Source organism: Podarcis pityusensis, assembly GCF_964106645.2.
Source record: "Podarcis pityusensis genome assembly, chromosome: 16".
NCBI lineage: Eukaryota > Metazoa > Chordata > Lepidosauria > Squamata > Lacertidae > Podarcis > Podarcis pityusensis.
In genome coordinates, this window is record NC_138041.1 from 25,550,068 (window position 1) to 25,571,507 (window position 21,440).

Sequence of the window (21,440 nt, forward strand, 5' to 3'; positions counted from 1 at the left end):
TTCCCCCACCTCCCGCAAAAGCCCATAGGAGCCGCGCACCCTTTAAGGAGCGCACGGCTCCTGCAGGCTTTTCTACGAGGAGGGAGAAGGGACTGACTGGCCGCGTCAGTCCCTTCTCCCTCCTGGAGAAAAGCCCGCAAGAGCCGTGTGGAGCTTGTGTGCGGCTCTTGGGGGCTTTTCCTGCCTGCCTCCCCCCTGCATTCTCTCCATAAGATGCAGACACATTTCCCCTTACTTTTTAGGAGGGAAAAAGTGCGTCATAATGGCGCGAAAAATACGGTAGTTTAAGTAGAAAGACATTCTAAAATGCTGTTGAATTCGCATGAGGACTTTCTTATTATTAAAAAAAAAAAACTGATGTGGAAATGTGGAGAACTGAATTTAAGATTGAGAAACTGAAAGCAGTTGGAATTATATGCCTGCCGAACCACTTAGAACTGCAGTGTCTGTTTTGCATGTTCAAGGAGTTAATCCTTTGGTGTGGCAGCACCTATACTTTGGAACTCCCTGCCCCTTTACAATCAGGTAGATGCCATCACTGTGTTATTGTTTTTCAACACCTGCCAAAAACCTATTTTACTTATTTCAGCAAGCCTACCTGGATGTGTAAAGCTGACATGCATTTTAATAGGTTAATTTTATTTTATAATGTCTATATATTTTTTAATATGGGGGGGCTGTTGTTTCTGCTTAATTTGTAACTCTGACTTTGATCAATCATTTCAATGCATGTTCTATTTCTGGGAACTGCTGAGAGTTGTTTTTTTTACAATGGAGCAATGTACAAATTCCATTAAATAAAATAAAACAAGAGGGGGGGTGTTGTTTCTCTCCTGATTCCATTTCAGAGGCTAACCAGCGGATGGGTGTCATTGGAGCCGGTGCCCTCTTGGCCTTCCTCCTCCTCCTCCTCCTCTCCCTCCTGTGTTGCTGCTGCGTTTGCCGCAAGAAAGACCACTCCCGGGAGTAAGCATCAGTGCTGGGAACCCTGAGCCCATTGGCAGGGGGGCTACCAAGGCTGGGCAGGAGGGAGGGTGATTGAGGGGGTCTGGTCTGCTTCTGCCTAAGGTGTCTGCATTTGGGACTTTTCAGTTTAGAGAAAAGGTGAGCAAGAGGCCACATGATAATGAATAAAATTGTACATGGCAGGCGGAGAAATGTTTTCCTCCCTCTCTCATCACCCTAATAATAATAATAATAATAATAATAATAATAATAATTTTTATTTATATCCCGCCCTCCCCAGCCGAAGCCGAGCTCAGGGCGGCTAACAACAATAAAATAGTACAACATTCTAAAATCATTTCATTATAAAAGTAATTCAAATCCAATTGATGGCAACCATTGGGCCAAAGTTCTGTGAAGATTGCCAAAGGAGGGAGTCAGGCTGTGCCCTGACCAAAGGCCTGGTGGAACAGCTCTGTCTTGCAGGCCCTGCGGAAAGATGTCAAGTCCCGCAGGGCCCTAGTCTCTTGCAACAGAGTGTTCCATCAGATCGGGGCCACAGCTGAAAAAGCCCTGGCTCTGGTTGAGGCGAGCCTAACCTCTCTGTGGCCTGGGACCTTCAGGATGTTTTTGTTTGAAGACCGTAAGTTCCTCTGTGGGCCATACCAGGAGAGGCGGTCCCGTAGGTACGAGGGTCCTAGGCCGTATAGGCCTTTAAAGGTTAAAAAAAACCCTAGAATTCGCGGACGCCCAACAAAGCTGAATGTTGGAAGATTCAGGACAGATAAAATTTGAGTCCTTCGCGTAGCTTCTTAAATTATGGTACTCCCTGCCACTTGTATCTTAATGGTGAATTTTGGGTATAATGGAGATGCAAAAAGATTTGGTTTATTATAAAAGATGCAGGAGGAAAGGACTAACAACAGGACCCACAAAGGGGAAGAGGGAAGTCCAGGAGATTCTGTGGAATCTTGTTTTTTTTTTATATTGTATGTTGATATGTGATTGAAAAATTTTAATTTGCAAAAACCAAATAAATAAATTTACAAAGATATGGTACTCCCTGCCACAGGAGGCAGTGATGTCTGACAAATTGGAAGGGTTTAAAAGAGGATAGGAAGGATTCACATGTGAGAAGGCTGGAAGTAGTATAGCCCCTTCTGCCACCTCAAGACTCTACTACTTCCTCATTGTGCTTGCCCATGTTGACCAGACACAGTGCCAGGAGAATCATAGAATTGTAGACTTGGAGGAGCATCTACTCCAAGCTTCTGCAATGCAGAAAGAGGGGGCAACCCTAACAGAGGACAGTAAAGCAAAGTGATGGGGGCCTTCGTCATGCTACCCACCAGGACAACCCTGGTCCCAGTCCATCTGCATCCACGCTGTTAACTTCTGCCAGGAGTCTAACCCAAAATGCACATCTTCCCCTGCAGCTCAAACCAGGACCCACCCCATAAGAAATCCCCAAGGCGTCTTTGTGGGAGGTTCAGCCGCATCAGCATGAAACTTCCACGCATCCCTCTTCGCCGCCAGAAGCTGCCAAAGGTTGTAGGTAAGTCCCAGCTCCGGTTGTCTCCCCCCCCCCCACAAGCTCCATTATTATGTGTTCCCCACATCTGTTAAGGGCCCCATAGCTAACCATGGTTTGCAGGTCTGACTGTGTGGCATCATGATCCCGGTGTAGACAAACGAATGATGAACAGGCGCGCGAGATTCAGAATTCTTGTCACGGTGACACAGAGGCTTAAACTAGGTTTGCAAATGTGTCAGGATCCATTCTGACAGTTCAGTCAGCGCCCCTGTGTCGTGTCTTTGAATGGCTAAGCCCAGCCTGGTAGAATTAATCGGGGGGGGGGGGTTTGCAACAAACCACAGTGTGAAGCCATGGTTTGCTGTTATCTCACAAAACATGGCTTGTTCCTAGCTACGATTTTGTGTTATGTCAGAATGCATCGTCAGCCTTAACTGACTGTGGAGGGGGGGGGTTGGGGTTGTTGTTTTTTTGCTCCACCAAGATACTCAATCAAGCTACAGAGGCACAAGGCAAGAGGGTTTGGTAACAGAAACTATGGCTGGTCTGCGAGGCGATTGATGGTTTGTTGGCTTGAACAAACCACAGTTGAGGCAGCCGTGTTTTAAATATGGGTGAGAATACAACCATAGAACAGGCTGCCTGGCACTGTGATGTCAACGTGATCACTATGTGGTCCCTGATTGGCTGGGATTTTAGCAGCGAGGAAGCCCTTTCTAGATTTTATTGGGGAGGGGTTAATGTCTACAAAGCAGCAGCAGACCAGGGAAACCATGGCTTGCAAACAGGCATGGGAAATGTGCAAAAAAAAGGGGGAGGTAATGGACCTCTCTGCCGCAGTCTTTGCTCCAAATATTAAACTTTGTGAAATCTTTGGCTCAGCTCTGGTGGAAACATGATCCTGTCCCGTCTTTTAAGCAATTTCAAGCTGGTCAGGATTCTTTTGCACTCAGCTTTTCTGAGAGCTGCCTCCCCATCCACCCCCCCATCTCGGTCAGGGGAGCACAGTGGTACATCCCTGGCGCTGAAAAGCCTGCGGCTCAGAGCAGCAGCAACCATTTCCCCACTGAAACGATAACAAGCGTTGTGTTTACAGAAGCGCCGCTGGGCTGAGTTTCCCCCCCTCTTCTCTGAATAGAGGCTCCTTCTGTGAAGCAGAGGCCCAGGCTGAATAGGCCTGTGTTTCCCCATTTCCTGGCACTTCCCTGCTGCTTGGGGCTTTTGTATAAACGGGGCAGTGAGAGGCTCCCCTCTTGGCCTCTGCTGACTTTGGAGGCTGGAGCTTCTGACTGCTGCCTCTGCCGGAATCAGCGAAGAGGACCCTGGGTTTGGACAGAGGCACTTCTGGGTCAATTCTGTATCCAGGGCAGCCGTCTACCAGCTCCATCTGATATGCCGGCTGAGACCCTACGTGCCTCCACAGTCTTGCCAGAGTGGTACATGCTCGGGTTATCTCCCACTTGGACTACTGCAATGCACACTACATGGGGCTTCCTTTGAAAGCAACTTGGAAACTACAACTAATCCAGAATGTGGCAGCTAGATCAGTGACCGGGAGCAGCCACTGGAACCATATAACACCAGTCCTAAAGGATCTACATTGGCTCCCAGTATGTTTCCAAGCACAATTCAAAGTGCTGGTGCTGAGCTTTAAAGCCCTAAACGGGCTTGGCCCAGTATACCTGAAGGAGCGTCTCCACCCCCATCGTTCAGCCTGGACACTGAGGTCCAGTTCCAAGGGCCTTCTGGCAGTTCCCTCATTGCGAGAAGCGAAGCTACAGGGAACCAGGCAGAGGGCCTTCTCGGTAGTGGCACCCGCCCTGTGGAATGCCCTCCCATCAGATGTCAAGGAAATAAAAAAAACTATACAGTTGTTTAGAAGACACCCAAGGCAGCCCTGTATAGGGAAGCTTTTAATGTTCGATGTCTTACTGTGTTTTAATTTCTTGGAAGCTGCCCAGAGAGGCTGGGGCAATGAGTCAGATGGGTAGCTTATAATTTTATTATTATTATTATTATTATTATTATTATTATTATTATTCCCAAAGGGGGTGAAAGACCATTTATGCAAGAGCGGATAGCCCAGCTCAGAGCAGCTCTGCTCCTCCCCCCCCCTCTCCTCAATGCTTTTTGCTGTCTGCTAAATTTAGTTTAATTTAGCACGGGACGCGGGTGGCACTGTAGGTTAAACCACAGAGCCTAGGGCTTGCCGATCAGAAGGTTGGCGGTTCGAATCCCCGCGACGGGGTGAGCTCCCGTTGCTCGGTCCCTGCTCCTGCCAACTTAGCAATTTGAAAGCATATCAAAGTGCAAGTAGATAAATAGGTACCGCTCCGGCGTGGGAAACCTCACCTCCTGGCTACCTGGCTGAGGTCGAGTTGGAAAAGGTTCAGGAAAGTTTGACCAAAACCATCAAGGGATGGAGTGATTCCCCGGCGAGGAAAGCTTGCAGAGTTTGAGAGTTTTTAGCATACAGCAGACACGTCCAACTCTCTAGAGACTGCGATCTACTCCCAGTTCAGTGGTACCTCAGGTTACAGATGCTTCAGGTTACAGACTCCGCTAACCTAGAAATAATACCTTGGATTAAGAATTTTGCTTCAGGATGAGAACACAAATTGCATGGCGGTGGCAGCAGGAGGCCCCATTAGCTAAAGTGGTACCTCAGGTTAAGAACAGTTTCAGGTTAAGAACAGACCTCCAGAATGAATTAAGTTATTAACCTGAGGTACCACTGTATAATAAAACTGGCAATGATCTACCCATTGTCATTGCCAAGAGGTTTTTTTGGGGGGGAGACCAGATTTGTTGAGCTTTTTAGGGGGGGAGCATTGCCCAGAGTTGCTGAGCCTTTTAAGAAGGATTGACAAGAGTGGTTGAGGTTTTGTTGTTGAGCTATTTGCGGGGGTGGGATTGCATTAAATCAATCACTAAACAGTCCGACGCCCTCCCTCATTCCCTCACTATGCCACCGCCGCTGGGAAGACAAGTTTTCACAGCTGTAGCAGCGGCAGTGGGACATAGAGCGGGGGTGGGGCACGGCACGATTGATCAGGAGCAAACAGGCGATAACTTTTCTTAATCCAGCGATGGACCTGGAGCACTCCGGCAATCTACCTGTAGATCACGGACGGACGGTTGGACATGTCTGGTGTAGAGGAAAAGTCAAGGGGTTGGACTTGATGGCCCTTGGAGGTCCCTTCCAATTCTAGTCTTTATGGTTCTGTGATAGTCATTTGCGCCTCCGGCATCCCTTTGCCCCTCCTTGCCACACACGCACCCCCAGGGAATCCCACTGCCCCACAGGGGACGCGCCCACTTTGGAAAGCAGACAACCCACCCTCGCAGCCGAGACCCTGTGACATGAAGAAGTCGATTTGCATCTGCTCGCTCTCTCCTGTCTGCGGACACCCTCTCGGAGGCTGCTCTTCCTTCCCGCGGCTTCGCTCGACTGCCAGAGGGGCTGTTATTTCACTGGAATGAAATGCTTTGGTCACAGGCTCCTTTGTTTGCCTTGGCATGCAGGCTTCGCCATATGTTCTTTTTATCCATCCCTGACTGCGGAGGGCTGAGGTCCCGCGCAGCTGTAGTCAAGGGCCGGGGGGGGGGGTTTTTTGCAGACTGGAGCCACTGGGAGACCAGGGCAAGCAGACCATCTCTCCCACTCACCCCTTTTAGGTTTCCATTTCTTCCCTCCCCACCCCTCCTTTCTTTCTGCAAAACTGGCACAGTTTTTAAGAAGCCAGCCCACGATCTGCAGAAGGGGCCGTAGCAGCTCAGTAGCTGAGCGTCTGCTCTGCATGCAGAAGGTTCCAGGTTCAGCCACCAGTGGCACCTCCAATGTTCCCTGCCTGAAACCCATGGAGAGCTGCTGCCAGTCAGTGTAGGCAATATTAAGCTAGATAGAGCAACACATTGTGGGTTTTCTGTGTGTTAGTGCTCCGAGCAAGGAGGCGCAGGATCTTGCATGCCTCCTGGGTGCCCAGAACCAGCACATGAATTATTTTTATTAGTTCATACAGCTACTTATAATAGATTTAGGTTTCCGGACTTTTACCATTAGGTATCTTCAAGGCCATTTTCTGAAATGAGATTACAGTGGTACCTCGGGTTAAGTACTTAATTCGTTCCGGAGGTCCGTTCTTAACCTGAAACTGTTCTTAACCTGAAGCACCACTTTAGCTAATGGGGCCTCCTGCTGCTGCCGCCACGCCACCGGAGCATGACTTCTGTTCTCATCCTGAAGCAAAGTTCTTAACCCGAGGTACTATTTCTGGGTTAGCGGAGTCTGTAACATGAAGCGTATGTAACCTGAAGCGAATGTAACCCGAGGTACCACTGTACTTTTGTCCTGCCATGGGATGCATCCAGAAAGGCACGCTCTTATCCCGCTAGAAAGTCTCAACACATTGACCAAAAGTTCTTTTTCAAAATGGCGGAAAGGGCTGCCACATCCCCTTGTTGGGATGGAGCTGAGCAGCGCAGCCCAAGCAAGATTATTGCGTGAGAGAGCAACTTGCCTGCCTCTCCCTCTCACACACTATGACCTCCTCTGTGTGCAGCAACAGCCCTCCTGTCTTTGTCTCCAGCGTCTGGTGTTCCAAGATAGACTGCCCTGGCACATGGAGGTTTCACTGGGGGGAGGTGATTATCTCTTCGCTCGTAGCAAGCAAAAAAAAGCATGAGCTGCAAGCACCTGGGAGCTTTAAAAAAATGCCCCTCAATGCATAAACACCACCCACCTCCAGGCTCGCACAGGGTCTGCCCTGGAGTGCCCTTCCCAGATCTTGTGCCCACTTGCCCTGGCTCTGTGAGGTAGAAGCAGACTCCTGAACAGGCCTAACCTTCCTGTTTGACGGCGAAGGAAGTCTCTGTTTATGCAGTAGCTGAGGAAGTTGCTTGTTCTGCCCGGAGCGGGTCAGCTCTCCTGTGGCCTTCAAAGCTGCTTTTGATCTGTTGGCGCTTTCACTATGAAGGCCTTTCGGTTTCCCCAGGAGGAGGAAGGGAAGTGAGGAGGAGAAGGAGGTGGTGGTGGGTTGCCCGACAGCTCCTCCTCCTCCTCCCCTGAGCAGGAAATGGAAGATGGTGCCAGCCTTCTCTTTGGAACAGCAAATCCAGCAACAAGGCTTCAACATTGGTGCAGCAACTATGGACCATGCCATAGGGTGAGCATCAGAAGAGGCTGCTGGCTTAAGTCAGTGCATCTAGTCACACCTAGTCCAGCATCCTGTTCACACAGTTGCCAACCATGCCTCTTTTGGGAAACCTGTAAGCACAAGAGCTCTCTCCCTTCCTGCAGATCCTGGCAACTGATCTTCAGAAACATTACTTCCTCCAGCTGTGGAAAACAGAGCCATAGCCATCCTGTCCCGTAGGCGATGGAAGCCCCATTCTCCATGAATTTATCCAATCCTCTTTTAAAGCCATACAAGTTGGTAGCCATCACTGCTTACAGTGGGAGGGTGTTTAACTATGCTAGGTGTGAAGAAGCTGGTCCTTCTTGTCTGTCCTGAATCTTCCGACATTCAGCTTCGCTGGATGTCTACCAGCTCTAGCGGGGAGGAGCGGGTGGCACTGTGGTCTAAACCACTGAGCCTCTTGGGCTTGCCGATCGGAAGGTCGGCGGTTCGAATCCCTGCGATGGGGTGAGCTCCCGTTGCTCCTGCCAACCTAGCAGCTCAAAAGCACACCAGTGCAAGTAGATAAAAAGGTACCGCTGCGGCAGGAAGGTAGACAGCATTTCTGTGCGCTCTGGTTTCCATCACTGTGTTCCGTTGCACCAGAAGTGGTTTAGTCCTGCTGGCCACGTGACCCGGAAAGCTGTCTGTGGACAAACGCCAGCTCCCTTGGCCTGAAAGCGAGATGAGCACCGCAACCCCATAGTCACCTTTGACTGGATTTAACCATCCATGCGTCCTTTACCTTTTACCAGTTCTAGCATTGTGGAAAATTTTCGCTCTCCACTTTCTCCATCATTTTCTAAACTTCTATCATGTCATCTCGTACTTGGCTTTTCTCTAAATTAAAAAGTCCCAAATGCTGAAACTGTTCTTCATTGGAAGTTAAGGCACAAAACCAAAAGAGTTAAAAGGATTGTGGATGCCTACTGCTGTATAAATATTAAAAACAATGGAAATTTAATATTATGAAAACTATAGGTTTACATTATTTATTAAATTTATCAGTTGCTCCCCCCCCCTTTTTTTTTACAAAAGCAACTTACAATACATATAGAAACAAGCACATACATTAAAACCGGTATAGAACAAAGCATAGAAAAATCTAAAAAGACATTCTTGTTTTTTCAAGGCAGGATTAAAACATTCCACCCACTGAAGAAGGTTGCAGAAAAATTATAAACCAAAGCTCTGGCAGAAAGGGAATGTTTTCACCTGGCACTTGTAATGATGGCACCAGGCAAGCCTCCCTGTGGGGAGCATTCCACAAGTGGGGAGCCACCACTCAAAAGGCCCTTCCTTGTGTTGCCGCCCACCGGACCTCCCATAGAGGAGGCAGACGAAGAATGGCCTCAAATGATGAACACAATGTCCAGGCCAGTTTGTATGGGGGGAGGTTGTCCTTAACGTATTGGGGTCCTGAGCCACGTAAGGTTTTATAGGTCAAAATCAGCAGTTTGAATTCGGCCTGGAAGCTAATTGGAAACCAGAGCAGTTGGGCCAGAATTGATGTGATGTGCTCAGTCCATCTTGCCCCAGTGACCAACCTGGCTGCCGAATTCTGCACCAGTTTCCGAACTACCTTCAAGCGCAGCCCCACATATAATGCATTGCAGTAATCTAACCAAAAAAGGTTACCAGAGCCATAGACAACAGAAATAAATATTTCGGAGGAAACTAAAAACATCAGCCTGATGAAAAAATATATATTTACAGAAAACTTAAGTATCTTATCCAAAGAATTTTTGTGAACATATGGCAAGTCTGGAGATATCTATGTCGATAAGGAGGCAGGAAGCTCCCTTACATTGAGTCACGCCATTGGTCCATCTAGCCAAGTATTGTTGACACTGGTTGGCAGCAGCTTTCCAGAGTTTCAGGTGTCTCTCCCAGCCTTACCTGGAGATGCCAGGATTTGAACCCGGGACCTTCTGCATGCAAAGCGGATGTACTGCTATCCTGCCCCCCCCACCCGCCCTTGCCCTTCTTCTCTAACTTTAAGGAAACAAGGGCTGAGACCTCCTCTGACTAGCGCGGGCCCAGGAGGCAGGCCAGTGAAAACGGGGATCTGTGGGGAGAAACGCTGTGGCTGGGAGGGGGGGGTGGCGCTGGTTGGAAGCGAGAGGCCCGCAGGAAGCAGCGCGGCGCTTTTGCAGCCGCTCTTGGCATGATTTATTTGGCAACGAGTCACCCAGAACCAGATGTCTTGAGTGCTGAGCAGCTACAGGAAACTCTGCATCCCTCGGGGGGCTCACTCTGCACAGAAGCCGCCCTGTTTGGGGTCTCCTTGGCCCAGGGGCTGTTCAGGCAGGCAGGTCCCAGTCTCGTTTGCAAAGCGTTATGCGGCAGGGGAAGGCTCAGCGGCCATGTTACTGTGCGAGTGCGCGGCGATTTGTTCTCCCAGCATCTTCATTCTCACTCTAAAGTGGCTGCCGGGAGTTTTCCATTAAATTTATTTGTTGGTTTTTTCCCCCAAATTAAAATTCCACAGAGATATAATCAAACGTAAATCATAAAAACAAGATTCCAAGCAATCTCCTGAACTTCCATCCTCCCCTTTGTGGGTCCTATTATTAATCATTTCCTCCTGCATCTTTTATGGTGATCCAAGTCTTTTACATCACCATTGTGTCCAGAATTCAGCCTTAAACTACAAGTGATATCCCAATCCTACTAACAATTTTAACTGTTTACAATGGTTTTTAAGATAAATTATAAATTTCCCCCATTCCTTATTAAAGTTTTGATCTTCCTGATTTCTGATTCTTCCGGTCATTTTAGCCATTTTGGCAGAATCCATCATTATGCCAGCTGCTGAGAGTTTTCCTTCCTCTCTTATAATGCCAGAACCATACAGGACCCATCCAATGAAGATAAACACTGGACGATTCAGGACAGATGAAAAAAAAGTGTGTTGTTGTTTTTCTTCACAAAGCACAGAGTTAAACTATGGCGTTTGCTCCCACAAGAAGCAGGGATGGCCACCAGTTTGGATGGCTTTAGAAGAGGGCTAGAAAAATTCAGAGGAAAAGCCTATCCATGACGGCTGTGCTCTGTCTACACTGTTGCAGGCAGTGTGCCTCTGCATATCAGTTAGGAACATAAGGAGAGCCTACTGGATCAGGCCAATGGCCTATCTAGCCCAGCATCCTGTTCTCACAGTGGCCAACCAGATGTCTCAATGGGAAACCCAAAATCAGGACTGGAGCGCAATATGTTGTTGTTGTTTAGTCGTTTCTGACTCTTCATGACCCCATGGACCAGAGCACGCCAGGCACTCCTGTCTTCCACTGCCTCCCGCAGTTTGGTCAAACTCATGCTGGTAGCTTCAAGAGCACTGTCCAGCCATCTCGTCCTCTGTCGTCCCCTTCTCCTTGTGCCTTCCATCTTTCCCAACATCAGGGTCTTTTCCAGGGAGTCTTCTCTTCTCATGAGGTGGCCCAAGTATTGGAGCCTCAGCTTCAGGATCTGTCCTTCCAGTGAGCACTCAGGGCTGATTTCCTTCAGAATGGAGAGGTTTGATCTTCTTGCAGTCCATGGGACTCTCAAGAGTCTCCTCCAGCACCAGAATTCAAAAGCACCAATTCTTCGGCGATCAGCCTTCTTTATGGTCCAGCTCTCACTTCCATACATCACTACTGGGAAAACCATAGCTTAACTATAAGGGCCTTTGTTGGCAAGGTGATGTCTCTGCTTTTTAAGATGCTGTCTAGGTTTGTCATTGCTTTTCTCCCAAGCAGCAGGCGTCTTTTAATTTCGTGACTACTGTCACCATCTGCAGTGATCATGGAGCCAAAGAAGATAAAATCTCTCACTGCTTCCATTTCTTCCCCTTCTATTTGCCAGGAGGTGATGGGCCCAATGGCCATGATCTTAGTTTTTTTGATGTTGAGATTCAGGAGCGCAATATATCCTGCTCTATAGTTTCCAGCAACTGGGATTCAGAAGCATTGCTGCCCCTGACCTCACATCCCCTTCAGCCCAATTTTCTTATCTCTTGTGGATAAGCTTCAGTGCCTTGTGTGCACCCTCTCATTTCCTAGGACAGCCAAATTCAGCAGGCGGCATAAACCCTCCTGAGGCAGTCCTTAGCCAGAAAGGGAGATGGCACCCTCTGCTGTTAGAATAAATTAAAAGTTTCTCTTTTCTTTCTGAGGACTTCTGGGTCTCTCTTAATCATCTTGAGTTTAGGATGACGGTTCCTCCTCGAAGCCAGCCTGCTTATTCAAACATTCAACCTGATTTGGTCGCACAAAGCTTTTGTGGAGGTTAGCCCAATTCCTGGCCTCGCCAAAGCGGAGGGTGCTCTTGCACTCGAATCCTGCTTGTGAGTTTCCCAGAAGAGGCGTCTGATCAGCCACTGTGAGAACAGGATGCTGGACCAAATGGGCCACTGGCCAGATCCAGCAGGCTCTTCTCAAGGCTAATGCAACTGCATTAAATGGAAATTGTACTGAATGGATACTGCATTCATTCTGATTGTGTGTGGGGAGGTTAATGAAAATACTCTTGGTAAAAATCCAGAATCATTATTATTACAAGAAAATACCGAGCAGTGCAATCTAAAAATTAACACAGATATCGTACCGTATTTTTCGCTCCATAAGACGCACCTGACCATAATACGCACCTAGTTTTTAGAGGGGGAATGCAAGAAAAAAAATATTCTTTGAAGGGAGCGCTGAGCAGAGCCTGGATGCATCCCAGGCTCTTTAAAGGGAGCGCGGCTCTTGGGGGCTTTTGCGGGAGGTGGGGGAAGGGACAGAGCGCGGCTAAGCCAGAACAGCGAGAGGGTGCGCAGTGATCCCTCTCACTGTTCTGGCTTCTGGGTTAGCTGCGCAGCCTCTTCAGGGCAGCGGGATGAAGGCTCCCTGCTGCCCTGAAGAGGCTGCGCCCGGCTAAGCCAGAAGCTAGAACGACGAGAGGGAGTGCTGCACAGCAATCCTTCTTGCTGTTCTGGCTTCTGGGATAGCTGCACAGCCAGCATTCGTTCCATAAGACGCACACACATTTCCCCTTACTTTTTAGGAGAGGAAAAGTGCGTCTTATAGAGCAAAAAATACGGTAAATGCTGTCAATGAAACTCCTATCAAAGTACTAATATAAAATACCAAGCAGTACAATATTAAGAATTAACAATCAGGGACTGCAACTCCCATCAGCAGCTGAAATGAGAGGTTGCTATTTATGGGTGCATACGCCGACCCCACCCCCCTTTTGCTTCTGGCTGAGTAAGTTCTGCAGGTTTTGTGTATTATTCCAAAAACATTGACTGCAGGTTGCAGTGGGTCAAAAGAGACGGATGTGCATGTCTCCACGCCGTGAGAAACAGCACCACTCCCTTAAACCACTTTCAACTCTCTTGGAAGCCAGTGTCTGCGAGGTCCAGATAGATGCTTATCTATGGCCTGTAATTCTTGCCTCTGCCTCTGGGTGAGCATGATGCAAATGAGTTCTCTCCTTTTGGGGCTCTTCATCCATCCCAAATGCCTTGCACTGGTACAAAAGGGAAGGGGAACCACCCAAGAAGTGTTGCAGGAGTTTGTGATATATTCTAGGTTCCCTCCCTTTCTTGGGGTTTTAAAGAGATGTTCTTAGAATGCATGGAAGGAAGGAAATCCAATGTGGCTACTTTGCCAATACTGAATGTAAACTTCTGGTTGGAAGAGGTGCAAAAAGCAGCAACCAAATGAGAGATGAAACACCTTTGAAGGATACAGTGTTTGCGGGCAGCGTCAACCTGAAGGCACCATAGGCCATTTTTCCTCAACCTGATGGCCTTCAGATGTTTTGGTCCACAGCTGCCATCATCTCTGCCCAGCAGAGGGTATGAGGCCTCATCAGCATATAACACCTGCGCTCAGAGATATGCATTGGTTTCCAACTTACTACCTGGGCAAGTTCAAGGTGTTAATATTAGTATATACAGCCCTTAACAACTTGGAACCAGTTTACCTGTGAGGTTGCTTTCCCCCATATAGGCCCACTCGACTGTTTCGATCTGTGGAACTGTGGTTGTCACAGGTGCCAGATAATACCCGTTCCACATCTGTAATAAATATTTTTGGCTGCTTTAAATATTTTTTATTGATTTTTTTTGTTCTTTGTTAACTGCTTTGAGATTTTGTTTTTTATTTTGCAATCAAGCAGTATATACATTGTGTGTGTGTGTGTGTGTGTGTGTACACTGCTTCATTGTAAAACAAAAACAGAATCTCAAAGCAATTAAAAAGCAAAAAAAATCAGTAATACACACACACACACACACACACACACACACAATAAGGGCTATGGGTTCCCCACCGTTGTTCTAGCCTGATGAAGAATTGTGGAAAACTGAAAAGCTTGCACACTAATTTTTGGTGAGATTTCAGTTGGCCTAATAATCAAGGGAATCTGGTCTCTCGGGTGTGGATTTCGTTTCCTTCTGAGCCAACATGGCTACTTTCCCCCCTCTTGTTCTTCTTTTCATTGCTTTTTTCCAGTGCTGGATTTACGTATAAGCTAAACAATCTATAGCTTAGGGCCCCACTCTCTTGCCCCCCCCCCAATTAAAGGAAATAAAACTGGATGTACATTTCCAAAATATAAGATTAAAAAACAAATAAAATAAAACCTACGTACAGCAACAGTGTGTTGTGTTGTGTAGGCTCCTATTTGTTATATGCAAATGGCTTTAGATACCTATTAGGTCCATAAATTACCATATGTTCAACACAAAAACAGCAACAATTTGTTGTTGACAAAGGACAGCTGGACATATAAAGGGCCCCATTACCGCCAGTAGCTTAGGGCCTCATCAAACCTAAATCCAGCCCTGCTTTTTTCAGATGCAGACCAAGAACCTCTTTCTCAACCTTTTCTCTGTGTTGCAGTGGCTCATCATGACCTGGAGAATACCATGAACTGCAGCTTCATTGAGCCCCCATCAGTGGTGGAGCAGCCGTCGCCTTCGTGGTCCTCCCGGGGCTCCTTCTCGTCCTTCGACACTACGGATGAGGGCCCCGTGTACTGCGTGCCACACGAAGGTGAGCAGGGCAGAAAGGCAGCACTCTGGGGAACCCCAGTACAATGGCAGTCCAGACTTTTGAGCCTCAACGGGCGCATCTGCCATAAAAAATTGCCACCTTCTTACAGCATCCCCTGCTGCCATGGCTTCTTCCAAAGTAAAAAACTTAGTTGAACTTAATTTATTGCATTTATATCCCACCATTCCTCTCCAAGGAGTTGAAGGTGGCACACACTGTACTTCTTCCCCTTCTCATTTAAGCTCTACAACAACCCTGTGAGGTAGGTTAGGCTGAGAGGTCGCACCCAGTGGGAATTTGAACTCTGATCTCCCAGGTCCTAGTCTGACACTCAAACCACTACATCACCCTAGATCTTTAGGCCAGGACAATTCATTATTATTATTATTATTATTATTATTATTATTATTATAATTTTACCCCACCCATCTGGCTGGGTTTCCCCAGCCACTCTGGGCAGCTTACAACACATAAAAAAATGTAAAACAGTAGACATTAAATACTTCCTGATACAGGGCTGCCTTCAGATGTATTTTAAAAGTTATTTATCTCCTTGATATTTGATGGGAGAGTGTTCCACAAGGAGGGCACTACTAGCAAGAAGGCCCCCTGCTTGGTTCCCTGTAAGCTCACTTCTCGCAGTGAGGGAACCACCAGAAGGCCCTTGGAGCTGGACCCCGGTCTCTGGGCTGAACGATTGGGGTGGAGACGCTCCTTCAGGTATACTGGGCCGAAGCCATTTAAGACTTTAAAGCTCAGCACCAACACTTTGAATTGTGCTTGGAAACGTACTGGGAGCCAATGTAGGTCTTTCAAGACCAGTGTTATATGGTCTCGGTGGCCACTCCCGGTCACCAGTCTAGCTGCCGCATTCTGGATTAGTTGTGGTTTCCAAGTCACCTTCAAAGGCAGCCCCACATAGAGCGCATTGCAGTAGTCTAAGCGGGAGATAACCGGAGCATAACTATATCTGGTTTTCCTTGTGTGTGTTGAGGTGATGAGTCAAGTGACACACTGAACATTTGTAATGTAGAAAAAATATTTTGAGCCGTAGCTAATAATGTCATATTCAGAGTTGACCCATTTAAATTAATGAATACGGCTGCTTTGGGGAGGAGGGATGTAGCTCAGTGGTACAGCATCTGCTTTGCATGCAGAAAGGCCTAGGTTCAGTCCTCAGTGGCTGATCGAGGGAGGGCTGGGAGAGAACCCTGTCTAAAACCCGGGCAGCTGCTGCCAGTCAGTGCAGACAATGCTGCACTAGATGGGCCAATGGTCTGACTCAGTATATGACTTAGTATTGGGAAGGGTTCACTTGTAGAGCTTCTGCTTTGCTTGCACGGGGTCTCTGGTTCAATCCCTAATGGCTGGTGGAGACCCCACCTGAAATCTTGCAAAGAAGCTGCGAGTCAGTGTAGACAATACTGAACTTGATGGGCCCAATTGTCTGCTTCCTACATTCCTACCTTAAGTCAGAGACTCATAAAATTGTAAAGTTGCAAGGGGCCACGAAGACCATCCAGCCCAACCCCTTCCAATTCATGAATTATTTCCCCCAAAATGGGTCTCAAACCCACAACCCTGAGATTAAGACTCTCATACTGTACCTAAGGAATTATCCCATTCATTGCAATGAATATTTTCTGAAGATGACGTCAGCAGACCCTGATGTCATCTCTAAGCTTTCATCTGCGGCACTGAGGACTAGAACCCTTAAAAAAGAGAGCTGGGGTTGTCTGGAACTGGGATGGGTGCATCAGTGCTTACAATGCTTGAAGTCCACATTCCCATCTTGCAGCCTAACCATAGCCAGGAGGTTAAATTGCTATACCAGCCGCGGAGCTCCTTTCTTTTCCCTCTTCCTTTAATTTTGGCAATCGTTACAGAGCAAAGGAATTTGGCCTGAGCCCAGCTCCACCGCAACCCTTCTGCAGCAAATAGCAGGCCTTCGTGAAATAGCCCTGTAATGACTAAAGAATTCTAAGGCCACACATGCGTGACTCCAAAAGAGAGGGAGAAAAAAGAAAACAGAAAACCATAATTGCCAGGCAGAGAGTTTCCCACCAGTGGAAATTAACTCCTGGGATCCCAGTCCTTTATTTCCACAGGTAGAAAAAAAACCAATGAGGCACCCAACTCCCCCATTGGACTCCCACCAGCCCCAGCCAAAGAATGGGGCTACTAGATTAGGCCAAAGGCTCATATTTAGTCCAGCATCCTGTTCTCACTGTGGCTGACCAGATGCCTCTCCTAAAAAGCCCAAAAGCAGGACCTGAGCTCTATGGCTGATGGGAGTTGTAGTCCAAAACAGCAGAAGTGCCACTGGTTTGAGAGAGGCTGCCTTAACACATCTTACAAAATGGGGGGGGGGATGGATCAAGTGCCCCCCCCTTCAAGCAGAAGGTGGGGAGGAGCTTGCACTCTCCCTAATTCATTCATAGCTTCATTTATGCCAGGGATGGGAAACCCATGACCTCCAGATGTGGTTGAACTCCAGTTCCCATCATCCCCAATCAGCATAGTCAGGGGTATGATGTATCATTTATTATGTGCCCTTACCCCGAGGGCCCAGGATGAGCCACAGCTATTTAAAATAAAAGATTAATAATAGTTTTAAGTCATCAGAATAAGTTCAGTCCTGAAAATATACGTCTCAAGTGCCAAAGGTCAGGATAAAGAGGTGCATCTTCAGCACTCAACAAAAACTGTACAGTGAACGTGGCAGCTGCACCTCTGTGGGATGAGAGTTTCACAACTTAGGGGCTGCCCCAGAGAAAAACCTCTCCCAAACTGCAGATAGCTGCAAGCTTCTGAGGTTACTGGAACTACCAAGAGGGCCCCCTCTGCTGAAACGACTGAGAGGCTCTGTCCGGAAGGAGTTTGCCTTTCAGATATTTGGGGCCTAAGTTTGTTCTGGGCTTTAAACACCAGCATGCGCACCATAAATTGGACCTGGAAACAAACTTGGCAACCAGTGCACCTGTTTAGAAACAGGGGTTATATGAGATCTAAACAGAAACCCAGCCAGAAACTCAGCTACTGCATTTTCAACCGGCTGAAATCGTCTTCGAGAGCAGCCCCACCTAGAGCACATTGCAGCAATCCCATCTGTAGTCCCATGTAACAGGCGCACCCCAGACACAGCAGATAGTTAACTACCTCCTCCTGGTGGACTGCATGCATGCAGCTGGAGACTACACCTGCGTGGAAACTGCCTCTGCTCTTCCCTCTTCAGTCCCCTCCTGGTTCTGGGAGATAGGTGTGCAGGAGAGGGTGGGGAAGCACCCGGCCCTTCACTTGCCAGCCCTGCAACTTCCTCCTCTTCCTTCAGCTCTGAATCTTTCCAGTCTCTGATTCTTGCCCGCTGGCTGATACAGATCCCCACAAATCACTGCCCCCTCTCTCCTGAGACAGACTCCAGACCCCCTTTCCTCATTGCACGCTTGTCAGTCCCTAGCATCCCAACAACACCTGGAGAGCCACAAGAGTCCTCCATCCTTGTGGGATATTTAAAACATGGCTCCACACTGACCCCTAATGACCCCCGCCTGCTTTCCCTCTGCAGAGAGTGTGAGCGACAGCAAGGACAGAGTTTCCGCTCCCTGCAACCCAGTGGAGAAGGTGGCACCACCCATCAGTGAGGAGGAAGCCGGAGAGTACACCGTCTTGAAAGAGAGCCCCTCCATCCCAGCGGACAGCAGCGAGACGCCCTTGCTCAAATCCTCTGACAGCGAGCGCTCCTCTTCCGGGTCTGGCTCGGTCAGCGGGGCCCTCTACGCCCGGATCGCTCGCCTCTCCAAGCAGTCCAGAGACGAGGATGACAACGCAGGTGCCGCCAAGCCCCCGTCGCCGGAGAGAGCCAAGCCCCCTCCGCCAGACCCCTCGACAAAGCCCAAAGTCTCTTGGATCCACAGCAAGTACAGCTCCAACCAGTCCAACTCCCTGCCCGCCATCGGGATGGCTGACCTGACGGAGCACAAACAGGGCTTGGCGAAGAGAAAGAGGAGCCCCAGCGAGACGTCGGCCGGGGTCCATGGCAAGGTGCCTGCCGCCAGGGGCAAAGAGAAAGCCCCGAAGCACCCGAGGGAGCTGAGCTCCCCTGAAGGCAAGGCCCTCTCCCTGTCCGGGGAGCAGCTGTCCCCGTCCAAGCTCAAGCAGAGGCACAAGGCCAGCGCGGAGCAGATGGAGAACATCAACGGAGCTGTCCAGAACGTGATCAAGAAGATGGGCAGTTACCCTCCGGACCGGAAAGGGAGCGATGTCCCCAAAAGCCCCAGTCACAGCAAACTACGCTCCGAAGTCATTCACCCCCACCTGTCTTCAGAGGCAGCCACGCTGCTGGCGGCACAGCTGAAGGAAAAGACTCAGAGCCTAAACCGGGGTGATGGGGGCACACGGCAGAACGGGGTAAGCCCCCTGCCGGCCCAGAGGGAGAAGCCCACCCCGCCGCAGAAGGCCAAGCGCTCCGCGGCCGCCGGCAGCCAGAAGTCCAGCAAGCCCGTGTTGCCGACCTCCCCGAACTTGCAGAAACTGATCAGCCCCGTGGCGGAGGCGCCAGCCGGCGAGCCCAGAAAGGCGGAAAAGCCCAGCTCCGGTGGCAGCCAAGAGCCAACGACGCCTGTGGCCGGGGACCAGGTGGTCAAGAAAACGCCCATCAAAAAGCCCCCCAGGAAGAAGAGCAGAGAAGCCGCCATGGAGCAGCAGCCCAAAGCGGCCACCACGTCACCTCAAACCGTGCAGTAGAAGGTGGCCATGTTACTAAGAGAGGACTGCACACACACATACACACACACAAACAAAGGAAGTGAGGATTGGGGGTTGCGGGGGAAGCACAGAACTTGTCTCGGGGGAAGCCAGGAGACTGGCAAAGACTCTTTTGAGTGTGCTCCCCCCACTGAGACGCGGACCCTATTGACAACAGAGGCCTTCTCCCTCACCCCCCACCGACAGCAGAACCAAAGCACTTCTGATTTTGCTCCCCCCTTTGTGGAGCGGGAAAGGGATTTTGTGGACCAAGCGCTGGGCGCCTGGGGCTTGGGGAGGGGGAGGGCTTAGCAGGGTGGGTTGGGTGGCTTTTATTTGTACCAGTATTATAATTGCGTATGCCATGCTTCTCTCCCCTAGGGATATCCAAGTTGCTATAACCTGCATCAATGGAGTCGCTGGCTTTCAGGTTCTGAGCATGGTGGTCGCAAAAGGTCATGGCATAAGCTCCACGGGGCAGAGACCTTTGCCAATCTGCTGCCCTGCTTCCCAACGTCCTGGGCTATCGCTCACATAAAGCCCCAAGCTAAACATCCACCTGATGTTGGGCTGTGATGGGCCCATGCTGACCAGGGCTGGTTGTAGAATCATAGAATTGGTGAGCTGGAAAGGACCAAAGGGGGTCATTCAATTCAATGCCCTGTGGAAATCACAGCTAAAGAATCCCTGACAGATGGGCATCCAACCTGTGTTTTAAAAACCTCCAATGACGAGAGCCCACCACCTTCCAAGGGAGTGCATTCCATTGTCAAACAGATCTCACCGTCAGAAAGTCCTTCTTAATGCTGAGACAGAATCTCCTTTCTGGTCATTAGAATCTGTTGGTTCAGATCCTTCTCTCTTGAGCAGAAGAATACAAGCTTGCTCCCATCTTCCATGTGACAACTCTTCAAATATTTGAAGATGGCTCTCAGGTCACCTCCCAGTCTCCTCCAGGCTAAACATGCCCTTAACTATTCCTCATAAGGCTTGGTTTCCAGACCCTCAATCATCTTGGCCGCCCACCTCTGCACACATTCCAGCTTGCCACTATCCCTCTTAAACTGTGGTGGACACAGGACTCCGGGTGGGGTCTGACCTAGGCAGAATAGTGTGGTGCTATGACTTCCCTTGATCTCAACCCTGGACTTCTCTTGCCACAGCCTAGAATTGCATTAGCAGTTGATGGGAGATACAGGCCAGAGGTGCGCAAGGGGGCATCAGGTTGGCAAAGGAGGCTGCTCTGTGGGCATAGAGGCAGGAGGCAACTTTCCTTTCAAGCTGGCCATGTGTGCGGGCCTCGCATTGGCCTGGAGCTTCAGCACACCCAGTCTTGGGATAGCATCCCAGACCTGACTGGGCACGCCTTCTGCTGGAGCTTTTTCATCCTGTGGTGCCAATATGGGCACCGTCCTCCCTTGCAGCTGTGCTGCCTCGAGCTGGCTTCGATGGACACCCTGCCCCCCTTTTTTTGCATCAGTGGTTCTGGCCACCATAAGAGGCCTCCTGTCCTGGCTACGACAAGGGCAGTTTGGTACACAAGTCTAGCGTCTCCATTTAAAGCTTCCTCCATTAAAAAGAAACGGTGTATTTCTAGCTCCGTGTGTGGTTTCGGTGCCTGTGCTTTGGCCTTTCCTGACCTCTTCTCCTGGCAGCTGTCTACTCTCCTGCCAACTGTTTGGGCCCTTCCCTGCAATCTGGTAAGAGTCGGCTGGCCCTCCAGCACACCTGAGATCAGCACCCTCAAGGAACCATGGCAGGTGGGGTGGCGAGAGCCACTGTGCTGAATCTCCCACAGTGTCCTGGGGCAACTGCCATGTTGGTTTGGCCATTCCAAATGGTGCCTTACAGCAGCCCACTGCTGCTGCAAGGATGAGTGCATAAGCATGTCCAGGTCCATTAGAATGCACTTTTTCCACTTTTTTCGACCCAGGAGCCATTTCCCGAGAAGAAGAGCTGCCCTTTATTAGAAGGCTATGGTCATCAACCAAGTGGTGTCTCCAGGTATGTTGG

The 21,440-nt window shown here is 49.3% G+C and overlaps 1 protein-coding gene across 1 annotated transcript in view; it reads left to right on the forward strand.

Moving 5' to 3' along the window:
• The window catches only part of LOC308465886 (scavenger receptor class F member 2-like), a 50,102-nt gene extending 29,079 nt beyond the window's left edge, over positions 1-21,023 (forward strand). The window contains 4 exon segments of the mRNA XM_080986239.1: positions 849-966; positions 2,382-2,500; positions 14,532-14,684; positions 18,250-21,023. Coding sequence (XP_080842365.1) covers positions 849-966; positions 2,382-2,500; positions 14,532-14,684; positions 18,250-19,427 — 1,568 coding nt within the window. The 3' untranslated portion in view covers positions 19,428-21,023.
• Positions 21,024-21,440: the final 417 nt, after the last annotated feature.